The sequence below is a fragment of the Carcharhinus amblyrhynchos genome, chromosome 25 (assembly GCF_965287045.1).
Source record: "Carcharhinus amblyrhynchos chromosome 25, sCarAmb.v2.hapA, whole genome shotgun sequence".
In the NCBI taxonomy this organism is placed as follows: Eukaryota; Metazoa; Chordata; class Chondrichthyes; order Carcharhiniformes; family Carcharhinidae; genus Carcharhinus; species Carcharhinus amblyrhynchos.
Genome location: NC_137348.1, coordinates 26,789,515 through 26,817,317, shown reverse-complemented (window position 1 = coordinate 26,817,317; position 27,803 = coordinate 26,789,515). Strand labels below are relative to the sequence as shown.

At 43.7% G+C, this 27,803-nt stretch overlaps 1 protein-coding gene across 1 annotated transcript in view; it reads left to right on the top strand.

Moving 5' to 3' along the window:
* Positions 1-25,376, top strand: part of LOC145358116 (transmembrane protein 268-like) — a 40,168-nt gene extending 14,792 nt beyond the window's left edge. Inside the window, exons 5-10 of the mRNA XM_080211790.1 lie at positions 6,048-6,158; positions 11,799-11,885; positions 15,854-16,045; positions 20,331-20,491; positions 24,108-24,261; positions 25,341-25,376. Coding sequence (XP_080067916.1) covers positions 6,048-6,158; positions 11,799-11,885; positions 15,854-16,045; positions 20,331-20,491; positions 24,108-24,261; positions 25,341-25,376 — 741 coding nt within the window. The remainder of the gene's footprint in view (positions 1-6,047; positions 6,159-11,798; positions 11,886-15,853; positions 16,046-20,330; positions 20,492-24,107; positions 24,262-25,340) is intronic.
* The last annotated feature ends 2,427 nt before the right edge of the window (positions 25,377-27,803 follow it).

Here is a 27,803-nt window from a genome sequence, read left to right as displayed (position 1 = left end):
GCAAGCCCAGACAAGTTGAGGGTTAGATAGTGTGACATGAACCCAAGATCCTGGTTGAGGCTGTCCTCGTGTGTGGAACTTGGCTGTCAGTCTGTGCTCAGCTATTCAGTGCTGTCATGTGTCGTGAAGGCCACCTTGGAGAACGCTTACCCGAAGATCAGAGGCCGAATGCCCGTGACCGCTGAAGTGTTCCCCAACAGGAAGAGAACACTCTTGACTGGTGATTGTCAAGCGGTGTTCATTCATCCGTTGTCATAGTGTCTGCATAGTCTCCCCAGTGTAATGCCTCGGGACATCCTTTCCTGCAGCATATCAGATAAATACGCCGAGTTGCAAGTGTATGTACTGTGTACCTGGTGGGTGGTGTTCCCACGTGAGATGATGGCATCCATGTCGATGATCCGGTATGTCTTGCAGAAGTTGCTGTGGCAGGGTTGTGTGGTATTGTGGTCACTGTTCTCCTGAAGGCTGGGTAGTTTGCTGCAGACAATGGTCTGTTTGGGGTTGTGCGGTTGTTTTGGGGGACAGGGGTGTGGGGGTGTCCTTGGCGGGATGTTCGTCTTCATCAATGGCATGTTGGTGGGGGCGGGTGTCTCACTGGGGCTGTCCCCGGACCATCGCTTCGTGCCTTCAGGCAGCCACAAGCAGACCATTGCTTACTTTTCTGACCAGTTGTCAGAGGAGCCTCCCTGAAACCCAGGTAGACCGCATCAAACAAATGTCTCTCTAATCTGAAGAAGGATCAGTGAGGTTAGTCAGACATCACCTTTCTTTAACAAATTTCTGAAGGATCATTTATCATAACTGTCGGAATGTCTTTGAATAATTTGTCCATTGAGACAAAACTGTAAAAATTTATAAAATCCCTTGTTGCTTTTTAAATAACTGTACAACATTAGCAGTTCTCCAATCTGACAACATCACGCTGCAGCCAAAGAGCACTAGAAAGTGATGGTTAAAGCTTCTTCTTTTTATTCCCTTACTCATCTTGGCAGCCTGGGATGCATTTCATCCAGATCTGGTGATTTATTTACTTTCAAAGATGGTAAATGTCTCAACACTTCGTCCCTCACTAAGTTTAACACATTCAATACTTCACAACCCTCATCTTTAACTGAGAGGTCCGCTTCGCTTTCCTGTTTTGTGAGAACAGACGCACAGATGGCTAAGAACCATGTGCATTTCATCTCTCTCCATCCACAAGTTACCATTTCGTCTTTTTAATCCTTGGTACTCTTCTTAATTATCTGTTTGCATTTTTTTTTGTCTTCATTAAAATATCTTTTGGCTTTCCTTTTTTACTGTCCTCTTATTGTTTCCTGTCCTTTCTTTGCTTTTCCCAGTTCCTTTTTAAGTCCACCTCTGTAATTGCAGACTGACACATTCCCAGGTTCAGAATAACATACTGGGGGCCACAGTAAAATGTGGGGCAGCTACCACAAAGGGAAAAGGCTGCTTTTTAAGACCCCTCAGTAAGAGAATGAAAACTCAAAATAAACCCTCAGGCTACATGTTTCACATATGTACATGCTAAATGTTAACTGTGATTGGAGTGAGTAACATACACAATTAGAGAAAACTTATTTGTTTTGCACTTTGTGTGCTGTCAGCTTTGAGTAGTGTTATAATATACTTTTATAAATCTAATATATAGAGTATATTGTTGGACAAATACATTTTAATTGCTCTTTGCCCCTAACCTCAATTCATCTCAGTTAATTTTGGGACAGTTGAAATCCACTTTGATCGCTGCCATTTTGTTTCTGCACTTGGAAAGGCATGGCCCATTCAGGAAAGTCAGCATGGGCTTGTGTGGGGCACGTCATGTCTGACTAACCTGCTTGAGGGGTGATGAAGGTGATCGATGAGGGTAGAGTAGTGGATGTTGTTTACATGGACTTTGGTAAGGCTTTTGACAAGGTCTCTCATGGTAGCCTGATCCAGAAGATTAAGATGCATGGGATCCATGGTGACTTGGCCACTTGGATTCCAAATTGATTTGCCCAAAGAAGTCAGAGTTGTGGTAGAAGGGTGTTTTTCTGGCTGGAGGTCACTGACTAGTTACATTCCACAGGGATCTGCACTGGGACCTCTTGTTTTGGGATATGACTTGGATGATAATAACATGCATGGGTTAGTAAATTTGCAGACAACCCTAGGTAGGTGGAGTTGTGGATAGTATAGAAGGTTGTCAAAGGATACAGCAGGATATAGATCAGTTGCTGATATTTGCGGAGAAGTGGCAGGTGGAGTTTAATCCGGGCAAGTGTGAAATGCTGTATTTTGGGCGGTCAAATGTCAAGGAGGTCATATCTGTGTGAGAAAGCCTTCGTACAAGCTAAAGAGGTACTGGTAAAGTCAGAAGTCCTAACACACTTTAATCCAAATTTACCTTTGCAACTGGCATATAACGCATCAACTTATGGGATGGAGGCGGTAGATTCTCACATAATGCCCGATGGGAAAGAGAAGCCGTTAGCTTTTGCACCAAGACCTTGAACAGAGCAGAAATGAACTATGCACACAAACGAAAAGAAGCTCCAGGAATCATTTTCAGATTCAGGCCAACACCTATGTGGAAGGAAATTTACTTACTTAATGGATAATCGGTCACTGACTTTTGGGCCTCATACTAGGGTTCCATTTCTCACAGTGAGCCAGACATACCATAAATTATCGTAAGTCAAGTTTCCATAGGAAAGCTGAGTTATTAAAGAAGTTATTTTTGGTGGTCAGGGCTCGATATCCAAATCGCAGAGAGAGTAACGATGTGTTTGTCTTGTGCAAAAGTTCAGAGCCTGTCGCCACTAGCGCCATTTCACCTATGGGAATGCTCGCAAGGACTATGGGCAGCTCTACTAAGGGTCGTTGGCTCTATCCACTCTCTACAGATGCTGTTAGACCTGCTGAGATTTTCCAGCATTTTCTGTTTAAGTTTAATCACTACTGTCACAAGTAGGCTTACATTAACACTGCCATGAAGATACTGAGAAAATCCCCAAGTCACCACACTCCAGCGCCTGTTCGGGTTACACTGAGAGAGAATTTAGCACGGCCAATGCACCTAAGCAGCACGTCTTTCAGACTGTGGGAGGAAACCGGAGCAACGGAGGAAACCCAGGTCAACACAGGTTGAATGTGCAAAGCCCATTCACTGATCCAAGCCGGGAATCGAACTTGGGTCCCTAGCACTGAGAGTTACCAGTGCTAACCACTGGGCCACCCGTGCCACCCTTTGTTTCAGATTCCAGCATCCACAGTATTTTGCTTTTATTTCAACAAAAGCAAGTTGCATTCTTATAGCTCCTTTAATGCTATAAAGTATTCCAAAGTCCTTCGCTGGAGCAAAGTCAGGCATGTTTATTGTCTTACTGTCCTTACTGGATAGGACGGTAAAAGCTTGATAAGAGGCAGATTTTTAAAAGATTTTTAAGAGACAGTAGGGAGTAAATTCTAGAGCTCTAGACCCAGGCAGATGAAGGCACAGCTGACAATGGAGGGTTGAAAGAAATGAGGGATGCAGAATTGAAAGAACGCTGAAACTTTGGATGGTTACAGCATTGGAGAAATGGAAGGGGTGAGATCATTCAGAAACTTGAATATGAGAATGAGAACTTTAAAATTAAGGCAATTCTGGACTGAGTCCCAATGTTAGCCAGTGAGCACAAGATGCAGAGTTAACAGGCAACTGGAATAAATAAGATCCAGTTTCATAATATGAGTGAGCATAGGGAAATAAATTTCTGTCTGTTCAATCATAGTATCATTCAGCAGTTAAATGGTTAATGAGTTCACCTTTTAAGTTATCAGATTATGCATTGAAACATCTGACACTGGCCCTTAGTTTGAAAGTTGAAACATGAGAAAGTCAATGGAGCCTCACATCTGTGGTTGGTAAATTGTTGGAAGGTATTTTGAGAGACAGGATCTACAGACATTGAGATGCAAGTACTGATTAGGGACAGTTAGCATGGCTTTGTGAGTGGAAAATCATGTCTCTCAAATTTGATTGAGTTTTTTGAAGGGGCAACCAAGAAGGTAGATGAGGGCAGTTGATGTCGTCTACATGGACTTTAGCAAGGCCTTTGACAAGGTACGGCATGGTAGGTTGTTGCATAAGGTTAAATCTCACAGGATCCATGGTGAGGTATCTAAATGGATACAAAATTAGCTTCTTGACAGAATCCAGAGGGTGGTTGTCGAGAATTGTTTTTCAATTCTCAGGGATCAGTTTTGGGCCCACTATTATCTATCATTTATATTAATGATTTGGATGCGAATATAACAGCATGATTAGTAAGTTTGCAGATGACACTAAGATTGGTGGCATACTGGATAGTGAAGAAAGTTATCTTCAATTGCAACGGGATCTTGATCAATTAGGCCAGTGGGCTGATGAATGGCAGATGGAGTTTAATTTAGATAAATGCGAAGTGATGCATTTTGGTAGATTGAACCAGGGCATGACTTATTCAGTTAATGGTAGGGCATTGGGGAGAGTTACAGAACAATGAGATCTAGGGGTACATGTTCATAGCTCCTTGAAAGTGGAGTCACAGAGTGGTGAAGAAGGTATGCGGCATGCTTGGTTTCATCGATCAGAACATTGAATACAGGAATTGTAATGTCTTGTCGAAGTTGTACAAGACATTGATAAGAACTCACTTGGAATACTGTGTGCAATTCTGGTCACCCTATTATCGAAAGGATATTATTAAACTAGAAAGAGTGCAGGAAAGATTTATTAGGATGCTACCAGGACTTGATGGATTGAGTTATAAGGAGAGGTTGGATAGACTGGCACTTTTTTCTCTGGAGCATAGGCGGCTGAGGGGTGATCTTACAATGGTCTGTAAAATAATGAGGGGCACAGATCAGCTAGATAGTCAACATCTTTTCCCAAAGGTAGGGGAGTCTAAAACTAGAGGGCATAGGTTTAAGGTGAGAGGGGAGAGATACAAAAGTGTCCAGAGGGGCAATTTTTTCACACAGATGTTGGTGAGTATCTGGAACAAGCTGCTCGAGGTATTAGTAGAGACGGGTACAATTTTGTCTTTTAAAAAGCATTTAAATATTTACATGGTTACAATGGGTATAGAGGGATATAGCCAAATGCGGGCAATTAGGATTAGCTTAGGGGTTTTAAAAAAAAGGGCAGCATGGACAAGTTGGGCCAAAGGGCCTGTTTCCCTGCTGTAAACCTCTATGATCTTTATGACCTCTAATCTGTTGCTCCTCAGGGTGAGAGGTGCTAGTGCTAGGGGTAGAACGCTTCCACACGTCCAGGCAAAAAGTAGGTTGGATAGAAGACAAGACTCCTACTCCTGCAACAGTATTGGTGGCACGGTAGCACAATGGTTAGTACTGCTGGCTCACAGCGCCAGGGACCCAGGTTCAATTCCAGCCTTGGGTGTCTGTCTGTGTGGAGTTTGTGCATTTCCACATGTCTGCATGGGTTTCTCTGGGTGCTCCGGTTTCCTTGCACACTCCAAGGACGTGCGGGTTAGGTTGATTGACCACGCTAAATTGTCCCTTAATGTCCCAAGATCTATAGGTTAGGGGGATTAGCTGGGTGGGGTGACGGGGATTGGGCCTGGGTATAATGCTCTGTTGGAGAGTCGGTGCCAACTCGATGGGCTGAATGGTCTCCTTCTGTACTGTAGTAGTTCCCTCTACAAAGTGTGCTTTAACCCCAGCTATGGATAAGCATTCTCCACCTAGCCAATATGAATTTTCAAATTTGAATTTTGATCATGTTTTCAATCTGAGAGATTTGGGAAGAAATTGTGAAAATTGAGCTTTTCTGTAGAGTTGTACTGACTCTAATTGGTTTGTCACAAGTGAAATTCAGTTTGCTTAATAACTTGGCAATGACCTGAGTGGTAAGATTGTCTCCATCAGTCTGGCCTGGATTGAAATGGAGATCCCGCAGTGAATGGGCAATGTGATAACCCTCCCATGCTCATTGATTTCATCCTCATCTATCATTTAACAAGTAAGTGACTTGTTTTACATTCATTGTCTTCAGTCACTTGTTTCTTTTCCAGGTAAATATAAATACAGATCTGCGCCTTGGTGCTGTGAATGAAATGCTAATGAACCACCATCTATTAGTGGGAGTCATGGACACCATGGAGGGTTTCCGAAGTGTACTTCAAGTATCCCTTTTACCAATAAATTCTGAACACTTGTTCTTAACAGATGTGCTTACAGCTGCAGCAAAAAATAGTGATGTCTACAATTGTGTAGGAAACAAGAATTGGGATTTCCTATTTCTGTTTTTAAGACTTATCATATAAAGCTTTTATTTAGGTTCTTTTGAGCTGTCAGATATAATACAACTTGATTAATATTAATTAGACCATTGCTCAGTTACCAACTAGACAGAATGCAGCTTTAGGTAAGAGCCATTGAATAAAATAATTAACATCCATTCAATATTTAATATAGGAGACAATTTGTCCTTCAGGCAATAAGTGAATAAATTGATAATCTGGTAGTGTTGGTTTAGTTCACTCTGCAATCTTAAAATAGTGTCATGGGAAGCCTTTTAACCTGACTGACATACTGTTTTATACAGAATAGTAAGAAGTCTGACAACACCAGGTTCTTACTTCTTACTGTGTTTACCCCAGTCCAACGCCGGCAGCTCCACATCATTATACAGAATAGAGCATCCCACAGAACTGCACCAAATTGTCACCTTCAATGATGTGTTCTTGTCTGTGAAGGGAATCAGATGAGAGTGCGACCAGTTAGGGCAAGCTGACATCTTCCTAGCTTAAGGACAGTAGGTGAGTGAGAGCAATGTTGGTAAGAGCAAAACACTGCAGAAGCTGGAATCTGAAACAAAAGCAGAAAATGCTGGAAAATCTCTGCAGGTCTGACAGTATCTGTGGGGAGAGGATAAGGCCAACTTTTTGAGTCTGGATGACCCTCTGTCAGAGTGTAATGTTGGGAGCTGCTTTATTTTCTGATTCTAAGCATGCAACATATTGTAATCACAACAGCAATAGTTTGAAAAGCTATCAGAATTGTAATAGCACAGCCATTCATCCTTGTTCAGGTAGAGGCAGTGTTTGTCCTGATTTGCAGTCTTTGATGACATGACGTTCACCAGTTGTTTCAGAATGGGCACTTTATCTGATGAGGTGACAGTTACCTGCGGCAACATTTATAATTGAAGGATTAAAATGTGACATTTTCGCTCCAATGGAGCATTGCAAAACTGAACCAAACTAGCAGTACAGTGGTTCAATCTGTGTCGTGATCCAGCAAGTTATTTTGAACATCCAGATTACATCTCCAGTAAATTGACAGCAACCTTTTTTATCCCTTGTTCCTCCAGCATTGTCTTCTTTGGTCACACCTTCAGATTCAACACATGTTAGGGAGCATTTTATTTTGTTTTGATGTGAATAAGCCTGCTTTTCGATATGGTCTGAAACATTCAAAAACAACAAAGAGAACAAAGAACGATACAGTACAGGAACAAGCCCTAGGGCCCAGCAGCTTGCACCAATATATTCCTCTGTTCGCCTCCTGTTCATATTTTGCGTTGCTAATGTGCCTGCTTCCATCACCTCCACTAGCAGTGCGTTCCAGGCACCCGCTGCCCTCTGGAAAAACTTTCCCTGCACATCTCCCCTGAACTTTCCCCCTCTCACCTTGAACCTGTGCCCTCTTGTAGTTGTCCTTTCCACCCTGGGGAAAAAGCCACTGACTATCCACCCTGTCTATTTTGTAATTTTGTCGACATTTATCAGGTCGCCCCTCAGCCTCCGTCTTTCCAGTGAAAACAACCTGACCTCTCCTCATACCTAAAACCCTCCAGACCTGGCAACATCCTGGTAAACCTTCTTTACACTCTCTCCAAAGCAATCCGCGTCCTTCTGGTGGTGTGGCGACTAAAACCGCACACAATATTCCAAATGCGGCCAAATTAATATTCCCTGTAATTCTTACAAACAATAAGGAAATTTGACTCATTCTCAGTTTGTGAAGTTTTTGTTTTGTTTTCTGGCTAGCTTTCCTTTAAAATGATGATCTCTGCAAATTTCAGTTTCTTTCTTGCTTCCGGCTTCTGTTTCTTTCTGATCCTCCCATGTTACTAGTTTTCATTATTCTCATGCTGAAGAAACTGAATCAGGACTCATCTGATGAAGGAGCAGTGCTCCAAAAGCTCGTGCTACCAAAGAAACCTGTTGGATTTTAACCTGGTGTTGAGACTTCTTACTGTCGAACACTGGCATCCCCAAATCATGAAGAAACTGAAGTCAAATTCTCTTTTCTATAGTCCCAAGTTGAAAGCTTTGAAAGAAGGCTTCTCTGCAACGATACCTGGACATTTCCTTGCAATCCAACTTTGTCAATCTTTAGTATGCATATTGCTTTATTGGTTTCTTTAGCTCTCATTGTCTGCTGCTGATCATTGACGCAATCCCCTAAAGCATCTCAAAAAAATTTGATGTCCTTATTTGATGTCCTGATTCGTCATCAGTTCTGTTAGCTCAAGTGGGTGAAACAACCACTACGGACTCAGGGTGAAGTTCAATTACGGCACAGCTTTATTTTCTTTTGCGTCGATGGAGAAGCACAGTCAGGACATACAATCGGACTGTCCCGAAAGCGCTCTGCCCGTCCCTCGCAGCAGGCTATAGTTATACCTGAACTTTGGTGCAGTATGCGATTCAAATGCTAATACTTTATTTACAGTATTCGACCTTAGCCATCCTATCTCGATGTTTCCAAGTGTTGAGGAAATTGTTTTAAGTGTGTGTTAATTGTTTTGTCTGGTTAGTTAATAGTCTAGAATCTCCGGGGTTTGAACCATAGGTGTGTCATTGATCTCAAAAGAGGTTTTGAGGGGCCAGGAATGTTTCCTTAACTATGCTAATTTTAGGTGTCTCTATGGGTTGTTTGTTTTTAAAGGTGCTGATTTTGATGGGGTGGAGATTTAGTTCCTGTAGGTGCCATCCTGTCCAGCTTCCCTTATGTGCTAGCCCTCATTTGCATTCTAAAAGCATGCTCTTGCCTACTGATCGGTGTCTGTTATTTTGTGATTCTTAGTGGAGAGGCTCTGAGGGTAACTTTAGTCTGCTTCTATTTTGTGTGCCTAATTTCATAAAATTTGTTGTCCGATAACAAGCTCCTTTAAAGTGAGGATGGCATTTGCCGAGTGCCCTCAGGTAACTCTGCAGGCCAATCCTGGAGCCACAGGTCTCTGGGCTGACAGGGACAAGAGTTATCCTGAGGAGAAGGGCTCTCGAATGAGGGTCCTGCTCGCTCTCCTTCTGCTCTCATCACTTCTCTGTGGTGGCGTTCACGCGGTCAGTGTTGCGGCTTGTTGGATGAGGTGGTCCCATATGGACACGATTTATGGCAAGTGCCCACGTGCCCTGCTTTTGATTTGTCCCTTTTCAATTAAGTCCTCAGAGAATCTTTTAATGCAGCTTTTCTCTCCTCTTTTTCAGTTTTTAATTCATTCGTGCTACATGGGTGTGGCTGGCTGGCCAGTATTTATTGCTCATCCCAGTTGCCTGAGGATAGCTGAGAGTCAACCACATTGCTGTGGCTCTGAAGTCACTTGAGGCCAGATCAGGTAAGGATGGCAGATTTCCTTCCCTAGAGGAGGTGAACCAGATGGGTTTTTATGATAATCAACAATGGTTTCATGGTCGTCAGTGGATTCTTAATTCCAGATTTTTAAAATTGATTTCAAATTCCACCATCTGCCATGGCGGGATTTGAATCCAAATCCCCAGAACATTCGCTGAGTTTCTGGATTAATAGCCTAGCAATAATCCCACTAGGCCATCACCTTCCTCTAGCCAATGCCATCCTTAAGTTGTCAAAGATGATCTGCTGTGGGAGCTGATTATTTGACATGGGGTTGCAGTGCTGAGATTTTATCCAGATTTTGGGCAAAGAATTGACATGGGGAGGGGGGGTGTGAATGCAAATTGATGAGCAGATAGGAACAGTTGTTGCACATCTTCTGTTGCTTAATCTCGGTGCTTGAATGCTGGCCACGTAAACATGAGGAAGGTTTTTCTTCATCGCCTCCACCCAAGCTCATATTTGCAGATTGCTGTCAACCTTGGCTCACACACAATTCTTTTCCCAGCTGTCATTTCCCAGGGGCAGCCTATGGCAATTATTTTGTTCTGAGTTCTCTTCTGAAACATCATGAAATGCTGAATGGACATGTAATAAGACGCTAAACCACAGAATAAAGGATTAAACACCACACACTGTTCCCTCTGTGTTTAAACTCAGGTAGCATGCGAAACAAAACAGATCAACTGAATTTTATGAAATTGGGCGCACAAAATGGAAGCAGACTAAAGTCACCCTCAGAGCCTCTCCACTAAGAATCAAGAGCAGGTTAGACTAGACCTGGTATAGAACCCTCAGTGCAGAAACAGGCCCTTCAGCCCATCGAGTCTGCACCAACCACAATCCCACCCAGGCCCCCCCCCCCCCCCAATATCCCTACACATTTTACCCACTAATCCCTCTAACCTACACAACCCAGAACACTAAGGGGCAATTTTAGCATGGCCAATCAACCTAACCCGCACATCTTTGGACTGTGGGAGGAAACCAGAGCACCTGGAGAAACCCACACAGACACGAGGAGAATGTGCAAACTCCACACAAACAGTGACCCGAGCCAGGAATTGAACCCAGGTCCCTGGAGCTGTGAAGCAGCAGTGCTAACCACTGTGCTACCGTGCCACCCATTGTGCAATGAGAGAGAATTAATTGATAACCTCAAAGTGAAGGCACCCCAAGGTGGCAGCAATCATTATAGTGAGTTTTACATTCAGTTTGAGGGAGAGAAGAGTGTGTCCAAGACTAGTATTTTAAACCTAAATAAGACCAATTCTGAGGGCATGAAAATGGACCCAGCTAAAGTGAACTGGAAAATGTGGTTAGGGGATAGATTAATAGAGGCTCAGTGGCGGATATTTCATAATATACAGAATATGCACATTCCATGAGAAAGATAAACTCCAAGGGAAGGGTCCATTACCTGTGGTTAACTAAAAAAGTTAAAGATGTTATTAAACTTGATGAAAAAACATACATTGTGCAAAGACAAGTGGCAGATTAGGAGATTGTAGAGAATATATAAAACAGCAAAGAATGATAAGGAGAGAAACACTAAAATGCAAGAGAAAGCTAACTGGTAACATAAGTAAGTTAGCATAACATAGGAGTTTCTATACATGCTTAAATAAGAAAAGTGAGTGTTGATCTTATAGAAAATGTGGCTGTGGAATTGATAATGGAAAATAGGCTATGGTGGATTAATTATTTTGCATCGGACTTCACTATAAAGGACACAAGATACCAGTAGCAAGGATGTATTTACTTTTTAATGTTTTTATTCCATCCTTAAAGTTACAAAGCCAATGCTCAGAGTGGACCGGGCAAACCCAGATCCATTCCTTACTTGCTCCAAAAATCAAATTCAAAATATAATTGAATCCAATTCAGGGTCCCCACAAGGGCCACAAACAAGATCCACGGTGACAAGATGAAGCATCGCAACCCATCGTGGGCTTGATCTGATAGTTGGTCTTAACCAAAAGGCCGAGAAGCAGTCAGACCAGTCATGATCTTACTGAAAAGTGTAGCAGGCCCGTGGGGCTGAATGGCCTACTCCTCCTAACTCGTATGTTCATAAGGTTATAGTATTCTCTTGGTGCATGTGAAAACTTGAGAGGTCCAATGATATAAAATTGCAGACACTCACTTGTCAGCCATGAACCTTAACAATTTATTTTCAGCTGTTTTTCATATATTTTAATCTCGAGAAATGCGAAGGATTACTGACAACCCTACTCGAGCAAAGGAAGATGGATATCTTCTTCCAGGTAATATATGCATGTTTGACTTTTAAAAGTGAATCTTCAGTCCTGATCTCGATGAAGAGTTGTCACTGTTGAGAAATGCATCAGTTTTGAACACCCTGTGCTCCAAAACAATAACTTGCACTGCCGGTCAGAATTTAATGCAGTTTAAAGTGACATTACGAAAAAAAGCAAACTCTCTCATGCATCCACTTTATATTCACTGCAGAACACCCCAGCTTTTAACCTACTCTTGTAGCCACAGTTAACCTCTTGTCAATTATCAACCTCACGTCTTTCTATATATCAACATGGATGCGATTCTAATGTGTAACAAATGTTCTTTTTCTCTTTATTCTTTCATGGTATCACTGAAAAGACCAGCATTTATTGCCCATTCCTAATTGCCCTAACACTGTGACTTGCCTCACCATTTCAGAGGCCAGTTAAGAGTCAACCACATTGCTGTGGGTCTGGAGTTACATGTAGGCTGGACCAGATAGGTTTTTACAACAATCGATAACTGTATCACAGTCGCCATTACTGAGACTAGCCTCCCAATTGCAAGACTTGAATCCAAATTCCACCGCCAGCTGCCATAGTGGGATTTGAACCCTTGGCCCTAGAGCATAATCCTGTTTCTGGATTACTAGTCCTGTCACATTATCACTACACCATCATCTCCCACTATGCCACCATCTCCCACCACAAAACCATCTCCCCTATCATTAGTGAACGTCCCACTTCTGACCTTGTGATGGAGTGAAGGTAATTACCAAATTACAAAGTTGATTGGACCTAGCTAGGACATTATCCTGGGAAAATCCTGCAATGATGTCCTGGTGTTGAGATAATTGGTATCCAACTGCCACAGCCAACTACCCCTGTATCAGGTATGACTCCAATCAGTGGAGAGTTTTCTCCCTGATTCTCACTGACTTTAAATTTACTAGGCTTTTTAATATCACACTCATAGAATCATACAACCCTACAGTGCAGAAGGAGGCCATTCAGCCTGCACCAGCTCTCTGAAAGAGCAGCTTATCTAGGCCCAAACCCCACGCTAACCCCAGAACCCCACACATTTGCCATGGCTAATTTACACGTTTTTGGACACTAAGGAGCAATTAGCATGGCCAATCCACTTAACCTGCAGCTCTTTGGACTTTGGGAAGAAACCGGAGCACCCAAAGGAAATGCGCACAGACACGGGGAAAATGTGCAAACTCCACACGGTCACCCAAGGCCAGGATCGAACCTGGGTCCCTGATGCAATGAGACATTAGTGCTAACCACTGTGACCAGCAGCAGGATCAATACCAGCAGCGCTAACTGCGTTTCCCTCACGTACATGTCTGCCGTGGGGCAGGGCTGAGAACCATCTAGAATGAGGCCAGACCCCAAACACAGGGTCCACAGCCAAACAATCAGAACTCAGTGTGTCTGAGGCAGTACGTCAGCAGGCTCAGACTCTCATGGCACGTCACTACTGACTGACATCTGCAGCTCCTGGAACAAGATCTCCTTCCCAGTGGAGCAGTTGGGTCCACACTGCTACTGGCCAACATGATGCCTGACACTAGAGGGCAAATTCCCATGCTAATCCCCTCACTCATCCAGGTTTGACAAGCTGTGTTCTCTATCCCTGTAAAGAGAGGAAATGGCCACGTGTAAGTTGCTGTGTTGTCTTGTGTGGTGAGGAGGGAATGGGTGCTATTTGTGAGGGTGACTGTGACATAGGTGAGAAATGGCAATAGACTAAGGGCAAATGTGTGTGTTGGCTCTTCAGATAGGGACATGAGTGGATTGTTGGTGAAAGATGAATGCGTGGAGCTGCAAGGTGTGTTGTCCTGAGAAATGCCTTGCAGGAGAATGCAGGAAAAGTTAGAATGTGGAGCTTGACACCTGAGAGTGTTGTCCTAGTCACTTGTCATACCGTCCTGAGGTATGACTGGCCTCATTCCAGATGGTTCTCAGCCCTGCCCCGTGGCAGACGTGTACATGAGGGCAACGCAATTAGCGCTGCTGGTATTGATCCTGCTGCTGGAGGCTGGTCACAGTGGTTAGCACTAATGCCTCACTGCATCAGGGACCCAGGTTCGATCCTGGCCTTGGTCTGAGGGGCCACAATCCTTTCAGCCACTTCTATCTATGCCTGCTTGGTTGGAAATGTTGTCCTCTCCCTCCCATCTTCTGGAGGACTCACTTCACTGCAAGGACTTGCGCCACACAACAGAACTCCAGGTAAGAGTGGGAGGCCCAGGGGTCACCGGCCCAGGTCTCCTGTCTGTTCCTGTGGTTCTCTGCAGTCATAAAAGTCCAAGTGCTGCTGAGTCCTTAAGCCCTGTTTGAGGACCCTTTAATCAGAAATCCCCACATCTATTGACAGAATCCTGCCCACTGTCCCTGATTGGTTAGACAATTTGGAGGTGAGAGGATAATGCCCTGGCTGAGTTAATGGGCCAAGGGTAAACTCGTACTTCAGTGAAATGTATCTCTGACCTGTAAATAGTCTCAGCAATCTGTCAGTACGAAAGATTCCCATCCAGTGTTAGCAGTTCTTTGGGCAGGGTATGGCAGGCTCTCCCTCAATATCCTTTCCTTTGGATGTTAATTACAGTTATGAGCATGAACTCTGGCTGAACTTCACCCACCAAATGCTGGAGTGCTGAATCCATTTGCAACTATCCAGACTTGGCCTGATCAAGATCAACTAACTCAGCACAAGCCAGAGTTGAAACCTGTGTCCTTTTGGCCTGTACAGCTCAGCATGTTTTATGACCAATCAGTTACATTCACCAACATTCATCCTTACGCTCACCAACTCTTTTCACTTTCCATTGCATTTGTTCCCCTCCCCAGGAAGTCAGAAACTGAACCAGATCATTTCTAACCTTGATGACATGTTTGATCTGGCGATGAGCTTTCTGCCACATATCAGTTGCATTAGCAAGACTCTTAGCCCCTGAATAAAACTCAAGTCTCCTTCCTCAGCTCATCTGTGCCTAATACCCTCATTGGCTAGGATCTTACTGAAAGGTGGAGCAGGTTTGAGGGGCTGAAAGGCCTTCTCCTGCTCTGAATTTGTATGTCTGTATACCATTATTAACTCTAGATTTGAATATTTCAATAGTCTTTTGCCTGTCTCCCATCTTCTCCCCAACATAAACTTCAGCTCATCCAAATATCTACTGTGTGTATCCGAAGTCACATCAACTTTCATTCAGCCATCTCTCCTATGCTTGCTGATCTACACTGGCTCCTGGTCCAACAATACCTCCATTCTAAAATGTTCATCCTTGATTTCAAGCCCCTCGAAGCCTTGCCCTTCCCAATCTCTGCATTCTCCTCCAGCCAACCATACCAGATCTCCGCCCTCCTCTAATCCTGGCCTCTTGCTCACTCCTGATTCTAATCATTCCATTACTGGGGACTATGCCTTCGATCTTTTGGCCCTCAGCTCTGGAATTCCTTCAAATCTTTCCACTTCTCTCCATTCCCTAGGACAGTCGTTAAAACCTACCTCTCTGACCAACATTTTGATCAGTTTCAGCTATGTTAATATCTCTTCGCGTGGCTTGGTGTCAAGTTTTGTTTAAAATGTTTTAGTGAAACACCTTGACGCATTTTACTGCATTAAAGGTGACATACAAATGCAAAGTGGCAATGTTCAGAATCCTTTGATTGTAATTTGTGATGCCCTCTGAAATAGCATAGTAAGCCACTCAGTTCCAAGGCAAGCCAGGGATGGACAATAAATTCTGGCCTTGCTAGTGATGCCCACATCCCACGAAATAATTAAAAAACCTCGAATTAATGAATCTTTTAAACTTTTATTCAAAAAGGCCCTTTTGTCAAGTTGGTTGTACATTGCTGATTTTTCCAGTGCTATTTTCTTGGCAGGCAAATAACTTTTTAGTTGTGGCAAAGCATGCTCTGTATGATTATACTGCACAAGTTGTCAAATACCTAAATTTATGTCTGATTTACAGTCAGAGTTACAAAAACAGCTGAACCATCTGTACATGAAACCGGGACACAGTGCGACTCTGAGTGAGGGCATTGAGAGTCAGGTAGCTGTCACCTCTGAGGAACTGCCACTGTTATCCAACAAGAGCCAGATTCACAAGTGTAAGACTTCCTTCAGTGAAGTGACACATTCCGTCCCTCAAGGCACCTCTGAGGTAATTTTATGGTTTGTTACCTTCAATTGCAGAAACAGAAATGCTGCATCTTTTAATTTGGTTTTGTTGGCATTTTACATTCTCCTTGTGCTGAGTAATTTTCACACAGCAGGTTATTCTAATCTGAAATTTGATTTGATTTATTGTTGTCACATGTATTGGGATACGGCGGAAAGTATTGTTTCTTCTGCACTGTAGAGCCAGAACATACCATTCATAGAGTACATAGAGGAGAAGGAAAGAAAAGGGTACAGAATACAGTCGTAGCTTAGGTGTAGAGAAAAATCAACTTAATGCAAGGTAGGTTCATTCAAAAGTCTGGTGGCGGCAGGGAAGAAACTGTTAACTGGTTCGTACGCAATCTCAGACTTTTGAAATGAACTTCCTGAAAGGGTGGAGGAATTGTGATGATTTCCAAAAAAACAATTGGATAAATAATTCAAAGGAAAACAATGCTGGGGCAGTGGGAGAGAGGAGGGGAGAGGAATTAATTAAATAGCTGTTTCTAAGATTTGATTTGATTTATTATTGTCACATGTATTAGCATATAGTGAAAAATATTGTTTCTTGCACACTATGCAGACAAAACATACCATTCATAGAAAAGGAGAGAGTGCGGAATGTAGTGTTACAGTCATAGCTCAGGTGTAGAGAAAGAACAACTTAATGCAAGGTAAGTCCATACAAAAGTTTGATGGCAGCAAGGAAGAAAATGTTCTTGAGTTGGTTGGTATGTATTCTCAGACTTTTGCTTATTTTTCCTGACGGAAGAAGGCGGAAGAGAGTATGTCCAGGATGCGTGGGGTCCTTGATTATGCTGGCTGCTTTCCCAAAGCAGCATGATGTGTAGTGTCAATGGGTGGGAGGCTGGTTTGAGTGATGGACTGGGCTTTGTTCATGACCCTTTGTCGTTTCTTGCAGTCTTCAATAGAGCAGGTGCCATACCAAGTGATATAACCAGAAAGAATGCTTTCTATGGTGTATCTGTAAAAGTTGGTGAGAGTCGTAGCTGACATGCCAAATTTCCTTAGTCTGCTGAGAAAGAGGCAGTGGTGGGCTGGTCTGGCAGATGCGCAATAAGATATATTCTCCTTTCCGTGCTGGATGTTTTTTTTTGGGATGATTTCCTTCCTATATAAATGTGAGCACTTGTTCCAGACTCTGATCCTGACCCATTTGGAGTTTACAAACTCCATGTGGAGGCTCAGGCAACTCCATTTGTACTGCTTTTCAATTTTGCTTGTTTCTTCCCATTTGAACTTCATTTAGGTTTTGTTCTCAGTCCCTTCATGGAATCATAGAATCCCTAAGTGCAGAATAGGCCATTCGGCCATCGAGACTCCATTCACCTGATGCTGTTCCTTTGTCAGGTTCTCCGCTTACCTGTCGAAGGAACAGTGTTCCGAAAGCTAGTGGTGTTTACTATCAAATAAACCTGTTGGACTTTAACCTGGTGTTTTGAGACCTCTTACAGAGATTGAGTGCCAGCAGAGATGAGCATGTTCTCCAGACTCTTATTACCGAAGTGTCAATGAGTGCAAGACTCTTTCATGTGGAATACCTCAAGGCAATGGGATAGCTAATTAACAAGGAACCTGCTGTCTTCTGCCTGTACCAGTGTTCCACGCTAATCTGAATTCCTTTGTAGCTTACCAGGCTAGAAAGATTGAATGTATTTGCATGAAATTATTTTGAACTTGTACAAGATGTTGCTAAGTTCACTCACCGTGGGACTTTTCCATCTATTTCTGAACACCTCATTAAAGGAAGGCTGTTAAAACCATGGAAACAGTGTAGTAACACTAGAACAGCATCAAAAATGTGAACTGATATTTACAAACTCTTGAAAAGTTGGTACTTTATGGCTGAAATGAAGATGGTGGTGGGGGAAGAGTTTTTAGAAGTCTGAAGGTTTTACCGGCGTAAATAATGAGAGATTGCTATGTCTGTTTGGCAAATTGGCATCAAATGCGTATTGAGTCATGCTTATCATGAAAGGTTGAAGGAGGAAGAAGGTCTTCAGGCCCAGACAACAACACCATTGCGAAGAAAATTTCATCAATATCTTGGAAAGGTGAAATATAAAAGGCTACAAGAAAATGGAATTGCAACAGTAATTTCAGGATCCAGTGTGGCCTTTTGACCCTGATCCTCATGTTAATCGTAGCAGCATGGGAACATGTTGACATCCACATAGCAGGATCATAGAATCACAGAATCCCTACGGTACAGAGGAGGCCTTTCAGCCCATCAAGCCTACACCAACTCCCTGACAGAGAATCTTACCAAGTCCCTATCCCTGTAACCCCACATGTTTACCCCACTAATCCTCCTAAACTACCTTAAGAGGCAGTTTAGCATGGTCAATCCAGCTAACCTGCACATCTTTGGAGCGTGGGAGGAGATCAGAGTCCCCAGAGGAAACCCACACAGGCACAGGGAAAATGTGCAAACTCCACACAGACAGTGACCCAAGGCTGGAATTCAACCTAGGCCCCTGGTGCTGTGAGATAAGCAGTGCTAACCATTGTGCCAGAGTGCCATCTAGAGAAGAAGGCCATTTAGCCCATCAAATCTGCACCAACTCTCCGACAGAGCATATTACCCAGGCCCATATCCGTAGCCCCATGGCTTATCCCTCTAACCTACACAACTGGCACATTGGCAGGACCCAACAGACATTGCTGGTCTGTTTGTTGGCCCTGGCTGAGCACCACCAGTGTGCCTGGTGGGCACTGTCTGATGAGCAATGCATAGCCATAGTCCCAACCCAAGGGCTCAAATGGCTTCTGAATCTTTTGCATGACCATTGTACCAGGTCTCTACTAATGGAACCATTAGTGATTCTCACCATTATAGTGCTGAGCCTGGCACTGTCATTTGGCACAGGTTGGCACAGTGTCAGCCTAGCAGTGCCAGCCTGTGCCAAAGGACAGTGGCAGGGCAGTGCTGGGGCAGGCCCTCTAGGCTGCCACACGAGGGGATCCCATTATTTGTGGTGGTGGGCAAAGTGCCAAGGCCATTGAGGGGGGGATATTGCTGCCGTGAGGTGGGGGGTGGTGCAGGCAGTTGGGGGGGCAGTGTGGAGGGAGGCCAGGGGGAAACTCTGGCAAGAGAGAGCTGCCGATTTGAATGTGTGGGAGGTGGGGGGTAGAGGGCCCGTTGCCCCCGAGTTGGGGTGGTGTGGGAAAAGTTGAAATTCGGCGCTGATTGGGGTGCCCTTTAAAGATGGTGCTCGGATTTTCCTGAGGCCAGCCTTGTTCAGGACCTGTTCCACCAGACTGATGGTGAAAACCCTGCCTGTTTTTTCTTCAGAGGCTCAAGATCGAGGCAGCTGCAGAACTACCGGATTTCAGTCAGAGCCTGAGACTTTGGAAAAAAATACAGCAAAATTCCATCCATGGCTTCAGAGTACGAAGTGTCTGACCAGATTTCATCTATTGGTTTACATGGACTGTGTATTTATTGAGAACATTAGAGTGTAAGGGAATGGGATAGCTTGATCTTGGGTCCGGACATAGCTTGACACAACATTTGAGGGCTGAAGGGCCTGTACAGTGCTGTACTGTTCTATGTTCTATAAGATAAAGTTTGTAACTCATGTTATCCTTACAATCCTGTAAAGGTGTATCTGGGGTAAGGAAGTAGTGTATTATCATTGATCTTTTCTTGTTTAACAAATGGTTTATATTTGTTAAAAGTTCATTGGTAGTCCTGAGCACAGTTTATCCCCATTTCGAAACAAAACAATGAATTTGAGATATTTTATCAATTACTCTTTATACGTAAGTGGGCGACACGGTGGCATTTTGGGCGACATGGTAGCACAGTGGTTAGCACAGCGGTTAGCACAGCTTCCTCACAGCACCAAGGACCCGGGTTCAATTCCAGCCTTGGGTCACTGTCTGTGTGGAGTCTGCATGTTCTCCCCGTGTCTGCGTGGGTTTCCTTCGGGTGCTCCGGTTTCTTCCCACAGTCCAAAGATATGTGGGTGAGGTTGATTGGCCATGCTAAATTGACCCTTAGTTTCAAGGGGATTAGCAGGGTAAATATATAGGGATATAGGATAGGGCCTGAGGGGGAATGTGGTCGGTGCAGATGGGTTGAATGTCCTCATCCTGCCCTGTAGGGATTCTTATGGAGTCCATGATCAAGCTGGGTTCCATCCTGGGATCTGATTTGTCTGGTAGTAATATTAGCTGGTATCATAACAGATGAGATTGCCAAGGCACAAGAGAATATGTGGCTCACTGTTGACTCTGTTTGTTTTTACCTTGCCTTTTAGGAATTGGCACGTCAGCTGCTGATCACCTACAGTGGAGTTTATGTCAGGCTTTTAGTATCTGGCCAACTCCCTTCATCACCTACAGTTCACCATGCTGCTCAGATCTCTGCTCCGTGTCTCTGTCAATTTATACAGAACAATATACTGAACCTCGGGAACACGTAAGAATATAACCTTTGTACGTTTAAAGTGAACATTTTAAGAATTTAAGTTACTGCAAGAAATTGTCAGTCTGATTAGCTCTTGTATAATTTACACTGAATGGACAGATTGTTGTCAATAAAGATTAAGGTTTCTGCAAAATGTGGCCACTAAAAATTATTCAAGCTTTGTTTTGTACTTTATTTCATTTTAAGCTAATTACAGAATCAGTACAGTGCAGAAGAGGCCATTTGGCCCATCAAATCTGCACATTTCCAATGGCTAATCCATCTAACCTACACATCTTGGGACAATAAGGGGCAATTTAGCATTGCCAATCCACCTAACCCGCATATCTTTGGATTGTGGGAGGAAAACGGAGCATCCAAAGGAAAGCCATGTTGAGGCAGGACGAATGTGCAAGCTCCACAGTGACAGGGACCCAAGCCGGGAATTGAACCCCACCAATCCCTGATCCAGAGTTGTAGCAGACCCCCCCTCCTTGCCCCATCGATCCTTAATGCAGAGTATTCTGCAGTACCCCACCACCACCGACCAGCCACCCCAATGTGGCTCTGCTTCCTCTGGCCCCACCCCCTTGAGACAGCCCAGACCCAGTGGGTGGTGCCATGGTGCCAGGCTGGCACTGCCCAAGGGGCAATACCCCCTTGCCTCCAAATTCCCTAGGGGGCCTCAATGGCCTCTGATTCTACCGGCGAGGCCATCACTTCCGGTCCCTGTTGCTGGGGATAATATGTGACTCTTGCTGTAGAGAACCTCTCCCAGTGAGGCCACAGAGACAAGTGAGCCTGGAGAATGGTGTCCTGGGCTCATTAAATCATTGCAAAACATTTTAAAATTTAATTTGAATAAATTATTCAGCCTCAAGCTGATGGGATGCCTCTCTTCCATATTATTGCTTTAGAAGTACAAAAAACAAAATAAATTTTACAAAAGGCTGCATGAAATCAATTGCAATGTAATCTTATCCCATACCATGCAAATAAGCTCATATAAATTTGCAACCTATATTTGTACAGCTTTGTTTGAATTTGATTAGGAAGAAGACAAGACCATAAGCCTTTAGCTCATACAGAACTTGAGTATTATTGAAAAAAATCCTACATCTGCATGGGCTCACCACTCTGAATGGTGCTGCCCAGGAACCCTTGTGGATGATCAGCAGAGCTAAATTGACTCCAGTGTCAGCGGGATTAGAAGGGTAAATATATAGGTTCACAGAAATAGGGCCTGGCTGTGATTGTCTTCGGTGCAGACCCAATGGGCCAAATGGCCTCCTTCTATACTGTCGGAACTCTATGAAATTTAAATACAGTGTTGCCTAGCTCTGGACTTGCCCACAAGAGGAAAAAATGTTTTTCACGTCCACCTTGTCAATACCATTCAGGATCTGTTCCCTACTTCATTCTCCATGGCAGCTCCTCCACCAACCAGAGTCCATGAGCCAAACAATTAGCCCTCTCAACTCATTCAGGGTAAATTGTCGCTCCCCTGTTGCTGTAGGAATTTTCTGTGAACTGTCATGACGAAAGATGAAAAGACAACAAGTAGTTACTTCCACATTTATTGATAATTTAGGCAGAAAAATTTGACAGGAAAGATATTTATTGGCAGAGTATCACAATTATAATTATAAAGACACTTAAAATTTAAGAGGCTAGAATACATTTTCTTTAGAATAATGTACAGAAACATGTTACAAATTGAGATGATAAATGTTTAAATTCGACTGAATGAAAAACAGCACAACAAGTTTTCAGAATGGTCTGCCTCGAATGAGTGGAGTTTAATATTAGACAGTTTTAAGCAAGGAATCATGAGTGTGTAGTATTCAGCACAGCAGTGGAGGCGGTTTAATCCCTCCAGCATCTGTTGCAGATCAGAACTCCGTAAGCAAGATGACAACAGCAGTAAATTAGCACTGGCATATTGAGCTTAATGCAACCCTCTTGCCAAATCTATTTGGTTTAAGATATGAAGACTTCAACTTGTTTTAAGGGTTTACTTTGGAACTAAAATCTGTCAGTGGATCAGTTCAAGAATAGGAAATTCTCCATAATTTGATTCCTGTTTTTTTTTTTACTGAGTTCACTCCACAAGATTGAGTCATTTTATTATGTTTGTTCTGGTAACCAGAACTATGGAAGGGATATGGAAATGTGAGGTGAGAATTTCCTGGCCCTCTGCACTGCTTAAGAAGTGTAGCGGACTGGGAAATTCGGGCAATACTGGTCACAAATTTCCCAGGCCATTTTTTTATTGTTTGGGCTTGCTAAAGTTTCTGCCCTCACTGGGGGAGGTTCCCACCAATAAGACTCAAGTTAGTCCCCCAGGAACGGGGACCAGGCATGATGGACATGCAAGTGTGGGCAGAGACCATTGAGGAGGTCGTTGGTGGGTGGTGCCCCTTGGGCTGTGCCAGCCTGGTGTTCTGGCAGTGCCAAACTGGCACCCTGGCACTGGTCATCTGGAACCAAACAATGCCAGGCATGGGGCCTGAGAGGGACCCCATGAATTTTAAATATTTCTAGCTTTCTGAAGTAGCGATGATGCAGATATATTTTTGGTTCAGAGCAAGAATTGAACCAAATAAAGATAGATATTGCTGCATAGAGCAGGGACCAGAATGTTTTTTGTTGTTTAAAGCAGAAACACAGACTGTTATTCGTATTTTCAACATAAAGCATTGATTTTAATGGTACGGGCAGAATGATACAATAGAAGAAAAAACCAGTGACAGAAATGTTTGCTGAAAGGTGTCCTGCAACAAAGTTTGAAGGAGTCCAGTCAAACTTTCATAAGGATAGATTTAGCAGGTATGGTTTCTGAAGGAGTCATATCTCTGACTTCAAACATCAGCATTACTTCAGCCAAAGAGGGCCACAGGGGACAAATGGTGACTGAATGAAGCAGAAGGGATGGATGCCTAATGAGGAGGTGGGCTTTTAAACTTCATTGGAACAGGCTGAGAAAGTAAATGTGTCGCCTAAGGACGTTACACTCACAAGTTGTTACGGTGACAGAAAATTCATAATATCATGAGGAAGCCTCTAGATTCTGCTGTTTTACAGATACAGGTGAAATATTTTCAGACAAGTTCATTTCTGCAATGAGAGGTTGTGAACAAGTCTTCATCAATCACTGTATCAGAACAACGTCTCTCTCTCTCATGAGTATATATTCCCAGAACACACAGCCGAAGGTGGGCCCCCTTTACAGGAGATGTTCTTTTCCCTCGGGGGTGACACTATTCAGCTCGAGTTAGAGTGGGGGGCATCTCTGACTGGTTTGGATTCAGACCTAAACAGAAATGAGAACAAAGATAAGGTAAGCAGCTCATATTGCAAGTGAATAATTGCCACAGTATCGGTCGTGTACACTGAATTTGTTAATGCATTTTCAACGTTTAGACAAACTTCAGCTTTCCTTTCTTGGATGAGGAGTAATTCGAAGCTTGGGTGGGGAGTTGCAAGATGTCTTATGGGTCTTAAAAATGTGAAAGGAAAATCTGGTATTTTTAACCTCTAATTGCAATGATAGCCTTGCTGACTTTAGGCTCGAAGGGCTGAATGGTCTACTCCTGTGTCTACTTTCTATCTGTATACATTTTTGTAGGTGCACCATAGGAAGCATCCTTTCCGGATATATCACAGCTTGGCATGGCTCCTGCTCTGACCAAGACTGCAAGAAACTACGAAGGTTTGTGAATTTCGCACAGTCACGGTGGCACTGGGGTTATCATCGCTGTCTCACAGCACCAGGAACCCAAGTTCGAAACCCGACTTGGGTTACTGTCTGTGTGGAGTTTGCATGTTCTCACCATGTCTGCTTGGGTTTCTTTTCACAGTTCAAAAGACGTGCTGGTTAGGAGCAGTGGCTGTCCTAAATTCTCCCTCGGTGTATCCAAACAGGCACCGGAGTATGGCGACTAGGGGATTTTCACAGCAACTTCAATGCAGTGTTGATTTAAGCCATTAATAAATAAACTTTAAACAAATGAGCATGCCATCTAATGGCTCCGTCTACACTTCCCGCTGCCTCAGAAAAGCAGCCAGCATAATCAAGGACCCCATGCATCCTAGACATATTCTCTTCTGTCTTTTTCCATCAGGAAAAAGATACAAATGTCTGAGGTTTTGTACCAATTGACTCAAGAACAATTTCTTCTCTGCTGCCCTCATATTTTTGAATGGACCTACCATATATTAAGCTGAACTTTCTCTTCAACCTATTTGTGACTGCAACACCATGTTATGCACCTTCTCCTTTCCTTCTTTTAAAGGTTATTTAGTTACTAGTCACAAGTAAGGCTTACATTAACACTGCAATGAAATTACTGTGAAATTCCCCTAGTCGACACACTCCAGTGCCTGTTCAGGTTACTGCATCTAGCTAGTGTGGTCTTTCAGACTGTGGGAGGAAACTGGAGTACCTGGAGGAAACCCATGCAGACACAGGGAGAACATGCAAATTCCATACTGACAGTGAGCCAGGCCGGGAATTGAACCCAGGTCCCTGGTGCTGTGAGGCAGCAATACTAACCACTGTGCCACTGTGATGCCCCCATGGCACCGTGAAACCCCCATGCACTATAAGGACATAGGGATGTCCCATATGTATTTTATGAACGGTATTCTTTGTCTGTATACTGCATAAGGAACAATATTTTTCACTGCATATCAATACATGTGACAATAATAAATCAAACTAAATAAAAAAAATTGTAGAGATGCCATTTAGGATTCTTTGGGAATTACTCTAATAACATTAATACTAGTTTCAGCATACTTTTGACAATCCTGATTCAATAGATTGCTTTTGTTCAGTGATTTTAACTGTGATGTTTAGTTCCAGCAAAGCTTCAGGGGTATTTCTGATGCGTAATTAATTTCAGTGGGTACAGAACTCTGATACACTTTTACTCAGAGATTAAAAGCAATTGAATTTGACTTTTAAACAAGCTAGCTGGATTAGTATGCTTCTTTCTTCTTTAATCAAACACTGCTCCACATTAATTGATCATTGCAAGGATGTTACTATTACAGTCGAGATGAAGGCATTCTGTAAACATCGCCTATCAAATGTTCTATATCAGAATGCCTCAAGACATTCCAAATAATGATTCAGCTGCCTACTAAGCTGCCCTGGATCAAAGTAGGCCTGTTACTGCCAGAAGCTTCACATCTATGTTGTTTAAGAATTTACCAAACAGGTTCTTCCTGTTATTAGAGAACCCAATATTGCAAAGTTATGATGACACTTGCATTGCTTCAGCAGTCAAAATATCACCTGAATTATTATCTCAGTCTTCCTCCAACAGTGGGTGAGATGAAAAAAATTGGAACTGGGCTGTAATGAGTATTCGTGCACCCCGAACATACCGGGTGGGATTTTATGGCCTCGCTCGTTGCAAAACTGTAAAATCCTGCCTGAGGTCAACATGTATCCCATGCTCCAACCCTCACCCACTCTGATTCCCGTGTCGGGAGGCTGCTAAAATTCCGGCCACTCTTTCACCTTCTTCCATTGGGAAAAAGATACAAACATCTGGGGTCATGTACCAACTGACTCAAGAACAGCTTCTTCCCTGCTGCCCTCATACTTTTGAATAGGCCTACTATACATATATTAAGCTGATCTTTCTCTTCATTCTATCTATGATTGCAGCACTATATTCTGCACCTTCTTTCCTTCTCCCCTATGTACTCTATGAATGGTAAGTTTTGTCTGTAAACATAAGAACATAAGAACATAAGAAATAGGAGCAGGAGTAGGCCATCTAGCCCTTCGAGCCTGCCCCGCCATTCAATAAGATCATGGCTGATCTGTCGTGGCTCAGTTCCACTTTCCCGCCCTCTCCCCATAACCCTTAATCCCCTCTCTTATCAAGAACCCATCAACCTGCTTCTTAAAAATATTTAGCGAGGCAGCCTCCACCACTTCAACGGGCAGAGAATTCCAGAGATTCACCACCCTTTGAGTGAAGAAGTTCCTCCTCAACTCCGTTCTAAACTGCCTCCCCTTTATCTTGAGGCTGTGCCCCCTAGTCCTACTGTCTTTTTTGAGCGGGAAGAGTCTCTCCACCTCTATCCTATCCATCCCATTCATCATCTTATACGTCTCAATGAGATCTCCCCTCATTCTTCTAAACTCTAACGAGTACAAGCCTAGTTTATTCAGCCTCTCCTCATAGCTCAATCCCCTCAACTCCGGTATCAGCCTAGTAAACCTCCTCTGCACTCCCTCCAAGGCCAAAATATCCTTGCGCAGGTGCGGTGCCCAAAACTGCACACAGTACTCCAGCTGCGGCCTCACCAATGCCCTATACAGCTGCAGCAAGACCTCCCTACTTTTATATTCAATCCCCCTCGCTATGAAGGCCAGCATCCCATTCGCCTTCCTGACCACCTGCTGCACCTGCAAGCTGGGTTTTTGCGACTCATGCACAAGGACCCCGAGGTCCCTCTGCACCGTCGCCTGCTGCAGTTTTTCGCCACGTAAGTAATAGTCCTTCCTACCATTCTTCCTACCAAAGTGGACCACCTCACACTTGCCAACATTAAATTCCATTTGCCATTTCCTGGCCCATTCGCCCAGCCTATCTAGATCCTTCTGCAGACTCTCCACACCCTCCGCACAATTTGCCTTTCCCCCAATCTTGGTGTCATCAGCAAATTTCGACACCCTGCACTCGGTTCCCTCCTCCAGATCATCTATATAAATGGTAAATAGCTGAGGCCCCAGCACCGACCCCTGGGGCACCCCACTAGTCACCAACCGCCAATCCGAATAGCACCCATTGACCCCCACTCTCTGCCTCCTATTTGACAACCAATCCTCTATCCACGCTAACACCCTACCCCCAACTCCATGTCCCCTGACCTTCTGCAATAACCTCTTGTGAGGTACCTTGTCAAACGCCTTCTGAAAATCCAGAAAGACCACATCCACCGGCTCTCCTCTATCCACTGCCCTAGACACATCCTCATAGAACTCCAGTAAATTTGTCAGACACGACTTCCCTTTAATGAAACCGTGTTGCGTCTGCCCTATCAAGCAATTCCCTTCAAGATGCCTCGCAATTTCCTCCTTAATGACGGATTCCAACATTTTACCTACCACAGACGTTAAACTAACCGGCCTATAATTCCCTGCCTTTTGCCTGGCACCCTTCTTAAACAACGGCGTAACATTAGCCGTTTTCCAATCTTCCGGCACTTCCCCGGAATCCAGCGACGTCTGGAAAATAACCACCAAGGCATCCACTATAACCTCCGCCGTAAAGCGCACAAGGACAATCCTTTTCACTGC